Source organism: Alexandromys fortis, unplaced genomic scaffold (assembly GCF_014885135.2).
Source record: "Alexandromys fortis isolate MF-2015 unplaced genomic scaffold, M_Fortis_MF-2015_v1.1 scaffold_234, whole genome shotgun sequence".
Classification (NCBI taxonomy): domain Eukaryota; kingdom Metazoa; phylum Chordata; class Mammalia; order Rodentia; family Cricetidae; genus Alexandromys; species Alexandromys fortis.
Genome location: NW_026068113.1, coordinates 507,049 through 519,566, shown reverse-complemented (window position 1 = coordinate 519,566; position 12,518 = coordinate 507,049). Strand labels below are relative to the sequence as shown.

Below are 12,518 nucleotides of genomic sequence, written 5' to 3'. Positions count from 1 at the left end.
ATGGAAAAAAATAATAGAAATGGGTCACATTAAGATATAAGAGCTAGCTTGAAATACACTTGAGTTGTTGGCCAAACAGTGTTATAATTAATATAGTTTCTGTGTGATCTTTCAAGTCTGAGTAGTCGGGAAATGAGCAGTCTCCGTATACACAACAGTGTGAAATCAGAGGAGGAAAGTAAGCTTTAAGTAAAATGACTACATTTTCATATTTAAGAAACTGAAAGAAAAGAAAAACCTTTCTATATTCCACAACCAATGGACAGAGGCTAAGATCCCAAAGACAAGTGAGTCCACAGACTAAACAAAAATGCAGAAGGCAGAGAAGATTCTCTGGAGTCAGTGTCACAGGAGTAAACACTCTCCTCATGTGGTTCCAGGACACCTTCCTGAGATCAAAACACTTCCTGCGCCACATGAAGGGGACAGTAAAACACAGGAAACCATGAGCACTCAAATACTTTTTGAAGCAATTCATTGATTAATGCTCAGTTTGAGTCTAGTGAAAGGGCAGTGGTTTCCTTAGCCTCAGTAACACTGAAATGACTATTAGTGTACCCCAGTGAGCCATGATCAACCTCAAACGCCAATCGATTCTCACCACCACTGCTGAATCCCTTACAGCCTTGAATTAATGAATACAAGACTGACTTTCTCTCATCTCCCCATCCCACCCCTCTTTTGAGACAGGATCCTGCTACCAAGTCATAGCTACCCTAGCAGTCACCATATAGCCCAGGGAGACCACAAACTCATAGCAATCCTCCTGCCTTAGCTTCCCAAGAACCAGGACAACAGGTATCCACCATCATGCCCAGTTAGTTTTGTTGTTGCTGTTGTTCCTTTAGAAAATTATCTGGCTAGTTCTTGAGAGTAAAAGATTATTTTTTCCTCCTAAAGTTTCCCATTTCTACTGAAATTCTTCTGAAGAGTATTTAAAGAAGTAATGGGTTTAAAGAATCGCACAACATCCTAAAAACTACAGTGAAGAGCAGCCCTGCTTCTACTGACATTCTATGCTAATTCTTGCTGTAGGGACTAAGAGATGTTTAGAAACATCTGTGTCTCTACCCTCTTCCAGTTATGAAAACCAAAAGAAAATGTCTCCATATATTGCCACATGTCTCCTAGGGTAATAAGCCCTCAGTTAAAAATGTGAAGTATAGCTGGGCAATGGTGGCACACACCTTTAATCCCAGCACTCAGGAGGCAGAGGCAGGTGGATTTCTGTGAGTTCGAGACCAGCCTAGTCTACAAGAGCTAGTTCCAGGACAGGCTCCAAAGCTACAGAGAAGAAAGTATATTGCCTTAAAAAAAAAAGTATATTGAAAAAAAAAAAAGACACCTAGTGAGTCCCCACAACACAAAGTCTTTTTCCATAGTACTCTTTTATTCCAAAACCCAGCAGCCATTTCTTACCTATATTATCCTTTTCTTTGCAAGAAATTGAATAGCAGCAAATTTCTCTATCCTGAATAGCAGACAGATTCCTGCAAGAAACAGAATTGGTGAAAAGGGTGGCAGCTGTCATACTTATCACTCTTTACTCAGTTTCACTTATTCTCATTACTATGAAAAGAATATTTTCCCGCTAACAAAAGTTTAGAGATTTACTTCTCTGGTTGATCCAGTTTATCCATCTAAGAACAAGGTATAATCATTACTGAATAAACAGAGGACAGTCTATAATTTACCAACAAGCTTCTCAACATTACTCTTCTTACAACTTACATTTTTTCAATTAGCTGTTTCTCATCCAAGGCATTTGGGAGATCTCTCTTGTTTCCAAGTACTAGTACCTTTAAAAGAAAAGATATTATGGGTGAATCTTATGTACAAAAAGATCAGAGGCACAATGTAGTATCTAAATATTCCAAAACTACTTTAATGTTAACATGCACCTTAATTATGAAGCACACTTGATAAATATAAATAAAAACACATTTATGAGTTTATCCTGGCATTACATAATCTACCTACCATAAAGACAGCCTCAAATCAGTCTGTGGCCAGCTTGCATTTAAAATATTCTAAGATACTCTAGGAGCTTAAAGACGGCTCAGTGAGGAAAGGTTGATGACTTGAGTTCAAACCCTAGGACTCACTCACATGGCAGTGGTAGTCCTCTGACCTCCAAACACAAGTCATGACACATACGCATGTCCAATGGCTTACTTCTCAGCACTAAATAATTCTAAGGCTATGGTGTACATTCTGAGACTTCCTAGAAAGTCATAACCAAAATCTAAATATCTTCACAGCTGCAGGTGAAGCTGAGTTTGGTGGGATCTCTAAGTTTGAGGCTCGTCTCATCTATATATTTAGTTCTACTCAGAGCTACTTAAAAAAAAACACACACACACACTTCACAACTAAAGGTTTATCTGTGTCATTCAAATGCAAAAAGGGAGACAACTGATTTTCCCCCAGGTTTTCAGGAGCTAGTAGAGTTAATGGCTTCTAGAGGAGGAAGTTAGTTCTCCTTAAAAGTGTGGCCTCTCTGACCATACTCCAATGGATGGCCCCCACACCCATGAGAATACACCAACATAAACTAGACTTAGTGGACCATAAAAAAATCCTTTTTAAGGGGGGTACAAGCTGGATGAGAATAGACTGGGAAGGAGTGAATGGGAAAAGAACAAAATACATTGTGGATGTGGAATACTATTTGAAGATGTGTTGTTATATTTGATTATGCTGTGAAACATTTGTGTAATGGTGCAAAGGTGTATTGCCTTCTTTTATGTTACATTTGTTTAACTCTGTGAAACACCTAACTGGTCTAATAAAGAGCTGACCCGCCAAAAGAAAGGCAGGAGAAAGGATAAGGCAGGGCTGGCAGGCAAGGAGAATAAAGAAGAGAAATCTGGGAAGAGGTCTAGGCACAAAAAAAGAAGAGGAGGACAGAGGCCAGCCATGCAGCTACATAGCAAGTCACAGTGTAAGAAGTAAAGAAAGGTATACAGAAATAAAAAAAAANAAAAAAAAAAAAAAAAAAAAAAAAAAAAAAAAAAAAAAAAAAAGCCCAGAGGCAAAAGGTAGATGGGATAATTTAAGAAAAGCTAGCTATAAGCAAGCCAAGTTAAGGCTGCCTGGCTTAAGAAAGAGTAAAATGCCTTGTATTTATTGGGAGTTGGGTGGCGGGCCCCCAAAAGAGCACAAAAGTAAAAAACGATACACTGTATGAGGGCCAGGTATGATAGCCCATGCTTTTAATACCAGCACTCTGGAGGCAGAGACAGATAGATCACTCACTCTGAGGCCAGCCTAGGATATACATAGTGAGATCTTCTCCAAAAGACAGACAGACAGACAGACACACACACACACACACAATGAAATTCTATCTCAAAAGATAGAAAAATATAGCAAACAAACAAACAAAAAAAAAAATAGTAGCTGTGACAGAGAGCACTTCCTTTCCTTTAAAAAAGGTGAAAGACTATCCACAAGACTATCTTGTAAGTGTGGCCTCTAATGTCCCAGCTACAGCTCAGCATGTCACTCAACCCGGTCATTCCCAAGGCGCTGTTTTCTGGAGATGACTTCCTATTGCCAAAGGGCCTGTGCCTGAACTCTTCCCTACTACCATCCCATCCTTCACATTCCCACACATCAGACCTCCATTCATACTTCACGAACTCAGAGATCCTTCTTCCTTCACCTTGAACTGCATAAATCTTTGCAATTCTTAAGGACTTCTGCACCTGTCTTAACATTGTTTACCAGAGCTGTGCTACTAAATGTTTTTTCCCATATGTATCTTCCCCCCCAGAATGCAATATTCCTACCCAACTTCTGTCCATCACTATATCCCCAGCACTGAGCACCGCTCTCACTACATACTTTGGTGGCTATCTGGTTAAAGCATCTATAGACAGTCCAATATCCAGGATCCAGCAGTCACAGGGCAAAGGTGGCTCGAGTTTGTAAGAACGTACTCCAGAACTAGGACTACACTCCAATACACCAGATCTTTAAATCAACGGAGGACTTTTCCAGGTGGCCTGGAACTCACAACAATCCTCCCACCTCAGGCTTGCAAGCACAGAATTATACGCACAAGCAACCACAAGCAGGTGAGACAGATGAGTCTTCAAAAGTATTTCAAATAATTCATTCAATGAGAAAATATCATAAGTAGCGGAGAAAGATGAGGAAGATAAATTCAATTTCTCAATTTCATAATGTTGTAGCTAATGTACTCTTACCATTTAAAAAAGAATGGCATTTTACTAATTTCAAATAAAATTAACAGTCCTCTAGACCGACAGGCTCCATACCCAACCAACTGCACATCAAAAACACAGGGAAGCCAGGCAAGAGACTAAGAATTTTAATTCTTGTGCTTGGAAACTAAGGCCAAAAAAAAAAAAAAAAAAAAAAAAAGTCCAGTGGGAGGCCAGCCTGGGCTATGTATATAGTAGGATGCAGGTCAGCCTGGTCTATACAGTGAGAGCTATCTCAAAAAGCAAATATAAAACTAAGCAAAAAAATATGGGAAGGGGGACCTGTAACTTCATTGAGAATGTACAGACTTCCTTTTGCCATCCTTCCCTAAAGAGGACAGTCAGCAACTATTTAAAAAAAATCTGTTGTATTAAGTATCATTAGTAATCTAAATATAATTCAAAGTATATAGAAGAATTATGTTGTTTGCATGTAAACACCATGCCATTTTCCACAAAGGCCGTGAGAAGCCAGGTATGGTGACAGACTCCTATTATCCCAACACTTGGGAGGCTGAAGCAACAGGATCACAAATCCCAGGTTATAAAGCTTAATCTCAAAATAAAAGGAAGGGGGGAAGGAAAAGAAAAATAGCATAAATCTTCAGATCTCCATACTTGTGGGAAGTAGGGAATCCTAAAACCAATCTCTAGGGATACCGAGATTGGTTCAATGTTAAGTATATAATTGCAAATATAAAATATCAGACTCCTCAAACTTACCGGAATTCCTTGTAGCTGTGGTTTATCTAGAAGATTATGGAGTTCATTTCGAGAGGCTTCTATCTTTTCACGATCTGCGGCATCTATCATGTAACTTAAAAACAAAGCCATCTCAACATGCCATCTATGAATCTCAATGAACTACTTATAGATTTTCAATTTTCTTAATATTTACAATTCTGAAACTTCTAATCAAAAGAAATTAAGTCCTACATTTAGCATAAATAACTACATTATTCAGAGACTAATCAGACAAAAAAAAAAAAAAAAAAAAACGTCAACTTACACAATAGCATTGACTCCTCTGCAATACCGTTCCCACATGCTCCGGAACCGAGGTTGTCCTCCTATGTCCCAGATCTTTAATCAAAACAAGGCAATTTAATCAAAACAAAGCAAAAATAAGCACATCTGATGAAGGTACTACCGGAAATGGAGAACAGTCACAAAGACATATCAAATGTCACAGAAGCAAAGTACTCCCAAAACCTGGAACCCAAAACTCAATCCGTGATATCTGGCAGCCCCCTTCTCAACTTGGAATTCTAAAAATGTAAACTCTAGATCTAAATTCCGCTTGAGCAATGACTTGGTTAAATATAACAATGTGATAGTAACTATTACTCAATATATTTCTAATCATGGATATATATAACTTTAAGATAACAACTTTAACACCTACAAAAGCATGCAACATCCAGACTGGGATGCCAAGACAAAAAACAGCTCAGGATCTCCTAAACTTTAAGTGTGCCTTTTTAAATTATTCTGTAAGCAACAGACTCAACAGTCCTTCACTTGAAGTGCTCCATAATAATTTCACTGTTTTGTCTGCTCTATTCAGCACTGTACGACATATGACTCTCCTAAGCTCTGGCTTTCTTTAATGTAGTTTCCAACTTAAGCACTGACACTGGTAAAATGCATAGAAACACACAGTCAACAAAATGAGGAGTGTCATCAGAAAAGCCACAGAGCAGATCTGTCAACAACTGGGTAAAATGTTCACATGGCTCAGGGCTGGGGGCCTAAACTTGCAGGAATTGCAGAATGACAAGAAAAATAAATCCCCCAATATTCCTGCAGTCCAGGAGCTAATAAGAAATTATGCTAAAAATGAGTTACACTTTTCCTATTTTATTTTAAACTTTAGACTTAATAATGAAGAAAAAGATCGACTACGATATTTGCTACCACTAAGTACCACCTTTCAATATACAACACTGCTCAGACTAAAGATAGGACTGTTATTTTCTGGAATTCTCAAGATATCAAATGTTACTTCTACTAACCCACATGGTAAGTTGACTTTTCTGGACACTTAACTACATTTCAACTCTTAAACACTTTAACCTATCAGAAAACATAAATAACTGATTTACAGTCTTTGCAACAATCCAACCATTACTTAGTAATTATAAACAGTAGGTAAAACCAGAAGAAAGAAAAGAAAAGAAAATTAAATCAGGTATAAAGAGAGGGATAGGGTAATGCATGTATGTATGCATCCATAAATAGACACATGCATAGACTATGAGAAGCCAACGTACCTTTATTGTGACGTTACCTTTAGTTACTTTCCTCATGTTGAAGCCCACTGTGGGTATCATATCTTCACTGAATTGACCTGACTAAACAAAATAAAATATTTCAAGTTAGATTGATCAATAATAAAGAACCACCATAACATCATATAATCTTCAAGTATCAATATTTCATTTGTACCTATTTTTCCTTTTTAAAAAAATTCATCTATTTATTTTATAAGCCAGCTGTATCCTCCTCCTACCAACCCCCCCAATCCCTTCCTCTTTCATCTCCATTCAGGAAAGGGCACAGCTCCTGTGAGTATTAAGAAGGGCTATTAAGTATCAGCCTCAATTCACTCTCAGGGTTCAGAGAGAATGCTACAGCAAATGAGGGTCTTGGGATCTGAGTGCAAAAAATTAATCTCTCACTCATTACTTTTTCATGCCAGTTTCTTATTGTTCTGCCTCTATCCTAATTCTCCTGTCCTACATCTAACCTTTCCTAGCTTCTTCTTCTAACTACTATTTCTATAAACTTTTCTCCTTTAGGAGCCTTGAAGCGATAAGGAAATTACAAGAGTGAAAATCACATTCCTAGGGTAAGCAATTAAGGAGCTGAACCATTGCCACAGCAACATAAGGACCCAAGGCCATAGAAGCAATACCACAACCACACAGGGGGTGGGGTAGGGGGAAAGCATAGTACTCAATGACAATTTTTAGACACGGGTCTATTGTTAGTAGACTGGCAAGCAAAGAATTGACATGTTTTTCTTAGTAACCTTGGTTGGACATCTGCAGCTCTGACCTTGTACATAGCTGAAAGGTTTCAAACTTATGATCTATTTACATAAAGCCTTTAGTCTAGTTTGAACTTGCTCTGAGGTAAAAGTGAGCTAATTGTGTGCAGTTTGTGTTAGATTGAGGAGAAATTGATTTTTTTATATTAATCTGAATAAAAAGGAACAGAGCAGGTTTTTATGTGCCTACAGTACTTGTGGGATAAATAGATCCAGTTATGAAGCATGTCCCAGTATATATCAAAACTGTGTATGTGTGTGTGTATACACTTTATATATGACTCTTCATATATAAAAAGTCAATCTTGTTGACCACCCAGGTGTATATGTCCTGTAGATGGAATATTTTAATGAGATAAACACATAAGCAGAGGAAAAACACCCAGGCTATTCTTAGGGAAGAAAAGAAGTTTTAGAGAAGAGATGAAGAGATTTATGAGAAAAATTACACAGGAGTAGACATTAACTCCATGGCCTTTCCAGGTGGGGCTCCCTATTACAGAGATTTGCCTTTTTGCTCTGCCCAGTCCAACATGACGCAGGTTCGTTCATAGCCAGCTCTGCAAGCCACGCTCACCACCCTAGGGACATGGCAGGTCTATGTTACCATTAAGCAATTTGTAACATGCTGCTCATAAACCCCATTTAAGTGAACGAAAGAGCCAGAGTTCATGCTGCCAGCCCAAACTAGGAAGCCACACACAGATTTTTTATGCTAATGCTGAGTCAGGAAGCCTTTTCTTAGAGGAGCCACACCTGCTCGCTGCCAGCAAATGGAGCCTATCTTAAAAAAAAAAAATGTGACTACCAAGAAGCTGTGCTTAACTCTGTTCTTTTGCGTCTTGAATTCCTTCCCAAGCTCTCTCGGTTTTTATGTGATAGTTGCTCCAAGCTGGCAGAGGCTGCTCGTTCATTTCCCAGCCATCCTGACCCAAATTAATTTCACCATTGCTTGGTTAATGACTCTAGTGTATTCCTAGCTAGCTCTTACATCATAAATTAACCCATTTCTATTAATTTGTATCGCCACGAGGCGTTGGCCTACCAGAAAGATTCCAGGACATCTGTCGCCTTCGGCAGCTACGTGGCATCTTCTTGATTCTGCCTATCTCTATAGATCTCTGTTTGAATTTCCTGTCTGGCTTTACTCTGCTAAGCCATTGGCCCAAATAGCTAAATAAAAGCCACACATATGCAGAAGGACATCCCACATCAAGATATAGCATGTGATAACTAGTGTTCAGTAGGCTGATCTACCAGATGAGTGATTCTCTGTAATAGGGAGCCCCTATGGAAAGGCCATGGAGTTAATGTCTACTCCTGTGTAATTTTTCTCATAAATCTCTTCATCTCTTCTCTAAAACTTCTTTTCTTCCCTAAGAATAGCCTGGGTGTTTTTCCTCTGCTTATGTGTTTTTATATATGAAGAGTCATATATAAAGTGTATACATACACACACATATACATACACAGTTTTGATATATACTGGGACATGCTTCATAACTGGATCCCACAAGGATTCTATAGTTTTAAGTTCTCAGCATACAGAACTCCAATTTTACAAATTAGTTTTCTATGCTGAACTCAGAAAGATTTCTTTTTTTTCCTGTTCAGTAGTGTTTTGGTTGAACCAGGCAGGAAAAATATTAATAGTATCTGAAATAACTACTTTTAATTATTCTCAGAACTTGCACACATAATAACTGTTTACTTGAAACAGTCTCACTAAGTAGCACAGGCTGACGCTAAATTTATGCCAATACTCCTCTCTCTGCCCTCCCAAAAACTGGAATGCTATGAAATGCTACACCCAGTCCACATGAGGTATACATTAAAAGAAAATCTAATGCTAGCTGAGCCATGGTGACACAAGCCTTTAAATCCCAGCATTGGAGAGGCAGAGGTCTGTGGACCTGTTCAAGGCTAGCCTAGTCTACATAGTAGACAGAGCTACACAGTGATCCCTTATCTCAAAAATGACAACAACAAAACCTAGTGCTATCAAAATGGCACATGGCCATGAATGTGCCACATACACAAGTAACACAGAGTATGTTTCACATCACTATTAAGAAAATCCAAATTCAATTCAAATCAATGGTTCTCTCTCTCTCTCTCTCTCTCTCTCTCTCTCTCACACACACACACACACACACACACACACACACACACACAAAGACAGCTACCAAGAAGATAAAACACTTAAAATTCAAAGAATAAGTATTACTGGGCTTGATGGCACATAAACTGCAATCCCACCTTGACTCAGAATGCTGAGGCAGGAGGATCAAAAGTTTGAGGCCACAGTCTGAGTTAAACTGGGAAATCCTGTCTCAGAAGAGTATTGTCAAGAATGTAAAGAAACCGAAACCTTTGCTGTATATAATGGGTAGGAGCCTATGTTACACGGCTGCTATGAAAACCATGTGAGAACCCCCAAAAACAAACAATAGGTTTCCCACATGCTATGGTCTAAATATAGTTTTCGTCCCCATGATTCATGTTGGAAGTCTGGCCCCAAGTGGCCACAGTGGGTCCCTGACAGTGTGGGTCCAGAGAATGTGCTGGTTATCAGGACTACAGCCTGAGAGAAGACAGTGACCATTAGTATGCCAGAGCATACTCTAGATACAGAGAGCAGCACTCCAAGTGTGGAAACCTAACCCTGAATCCTCTCTAGTTTCCTGCCTTGCAAGTGTGATCATTTCCTCTTAAAAAAGTTCATCACACTGAGATGCCAGCTGCCAGGAGGTTCTTATCAGAAGTCAAGCTGAAGGAGGTGTATGCCTGTGAGCATCTGAAAACTGTGGGTTAAACTGTCATCTTTTCTCCATAAAGTTAATTTTTAAATAGCCTGAATTAAGGGTAGCTAGGGTGTGGGGCTCACTTTCACTTTTCTATGCATTCCCCCCCTTTTTTTCAGGAGCATATTGGTTTCTCCCAACATCCATCTCCCCCCACCCTCTCTCTTTTTTTTTTTTTTAAACAATGCTTTTCTTTTTCTGTTTGGTTGGGAGGGGGAAGTCAAACACAAAAGACCATATAGATTATGATTTCATCTTAACAAAACAGAGAAAAAAGGAAGAAAGTAGACTGCTGGTTGATGTAGGAGGGTTGCTATCTGTTGCTTTCATTGGTTAATTAATAAAGAAAACTGCTTGGCCTGATTGGTCAGAATATAGGTAGGCAGGGAAAACAGAACAGAATGCTGGGAGGAAGAAGGCAGTGAGGCAGACGCCCTGGAGCCAGCCACCAGGTCAGACATGCTGAATCTTTCCCAGTATAAAGCTAGCCATGTGGGAGCTGAGCTGGACAAAAAGCAGGCCTGCTCACCTCATCTCTACAACTGGTTATCTGGAGCAGGGACTAGGAATAAAGTTGGCTTAAGAGATCTTCTTGAGGGCAGAAAACGTTAGAGACGTATGCCACAGTTGTGCAACTAAGACAATTTGTTGAAATCACTGATCTGTAAATCTAAAATTGATAAGATTTTTGGTATGTAAATTGATACGTCAGTGAACTGTTAACAAAATGGGCAGGACCTAGAACTAGAGATGTCACTGTAAAGAACTAGGTTTAATCCCCAGCAATAAAATAAGAAAGCAGAAAGCACTGACCCACTTCCCATGTACTACCCACTCACTCCTTGGCCACACAGATAGTCACAGTAAGAGAAAATTGTCAACGCAAAGCAGAAACCAGCAGTGACAGAAACCAGATGCACAGCCCTCACACAAGCCTCTGAATAATCATGGCTTCTTCAATTCACAAGCATAAGATGCTTTGGACTGAGCTAAGAACTCATAACCCATGTTCAAGAACTGGCCATTTATGGAGATTAACAAACTGCCCTCATGTTCACCTGAACCTGAAGTAACATACTCACACAAGATACTTTGAAACTTGGTTTGGGTGGCACCAGTGAAGACAGTGGCAGGTGTTAACACCCCATCTTCCAACACACTGGTATTTTTGCTAACGAAACATTTTCTCCTGTCACTGGTTTTTTTTGTTTTGTTTTGTTTTGTTTTTTTCAGTTGCAGGACAACCAATCTCCTGCAGTCTCGGTTCTTTTATTACTGTCACCAAAAGTGAATTAATTCTCCATATGATCCAGCAACTACGCTTCTGGATACAAACTCAAAGGAACTGAAAAAAGCAAGGATCCTAGGAGATTTTGCAGTCTCATGTTCATAGCAGCACCATTTAAAATACCAAGAGGTAGAAAGACTCACAAGTCCATGAGAAGGAGAGTAAACAAAATGTGTACATACTAACACCAGAACAGTCCTGAAAAGGGAAGGGGAGCCGGACATGTGCCAGATGAGCTAAGTAAACTATATTAGTCATGAAAAAGCCAACTAGCACATGATCTCATTGAATGAGGTACTCAAGACAGTCCACCTATGATGGTGGTCAGCAGGCAGGCAGCACAGAAAGCTTTCAAGTAAATACACACTTGTGGCTCCATGGACTATGAGTCAATGTTCTTGTTAAGGGACTTCCCAATATGACAGTGTTGTAAGGAGGGCCGCTTGCTGGTTTCTGGTTGCTTGGCTGCTCCACCCCAATATAATCACACAGAAACCATATTATTTAAATCATTGCTTGACCTATTAGCTCTAGCTTCTTACTGGCTAACTCTTACATATTAATTTAACCCATTTCTATTAATCTGTGTATCACCATGTGGCAGTGGCTTACCAGGTAAAGTTCCTTCCAGCTCCAGTGGGGCTACATGGCTTCTCTCTGACTCTGCCCTCTTTTTCCCAGCATTCGGTTTAGTTTTCCCCACCTATCTCTGTTCCCCTATAGCTCTGCTATAAACCCAAAGCAGTTTCTTTTTTAACCAATGGTAATCACAGCATACAGAGGGAAATCCTACATCACATGAATGAGGTACTCAGACAGTCCACCTATAATGGTGGTCAGCAGGCAGGCAGCACAGAAAGCTTTCAAGTAAACACACTTGTGACTCCATAGACTATGCCAATGTCCTTGTTAAAGGACTTCCCAATTCAAACAATCTCAATGAAGGGTGTTAGGTCTATAGCACCCATCATGCAAGGATGGAAGAAGGGAAAAGGAGAGGGAAAAGAGAGGAAGACCCTACCTGTGAATGAGAACAAATATGAGAACACATGGGAACCTGTGAATGGGAACACATATCAAAGATGCCAGCACTCTGGGAAACTGATAGAATCAAGATGTACAACAATACATCAATTCCAAGT

The 12,518-nt window shown here is 39.4% G+C and overlaps 1 protein-coding gene across 1 annotated transcript in view; it reads right to left on the bottom strand.

Moving 5' to 3' along the window:
* Nucleotides 1-12,518, bottom strand: part of Arl8b (ADP ribosylation factor like GTPase 8B) — a 43,695-nt gene that overhangs the window by 4,376 nt on the left and 26,801 nt on the right. The window contains exons 2-6 of the mRNA XM_050124739.1: nucleotides 6,506-6,586; nucleotides 5,242-5,315; nucleotides 4,956-5,049; nucleotides 1,732-1,799; nucleotides 1,420-1,490 (exon numbers count right to left, since the gene is read on the bottom strand). Of these exons, the coding sequence (XP_049980696.1) occupies nucleotides 1,420-1,490; nucleotides 1,732-1,799; nucleotides 4,956-5,049; nucleotides 5,242-5,315; nucleotides 6,506-6,586 (388 nt within the window). The remainder of the gene's footprint in view (nucleotides 1-1,419; nucleotides 1,491-1,731; nucleotides 1,800-4,955; nucleotides 5,050-5,241; nucleotides 5,316-6,505; nucleotides 6,587-12,518) is intronic.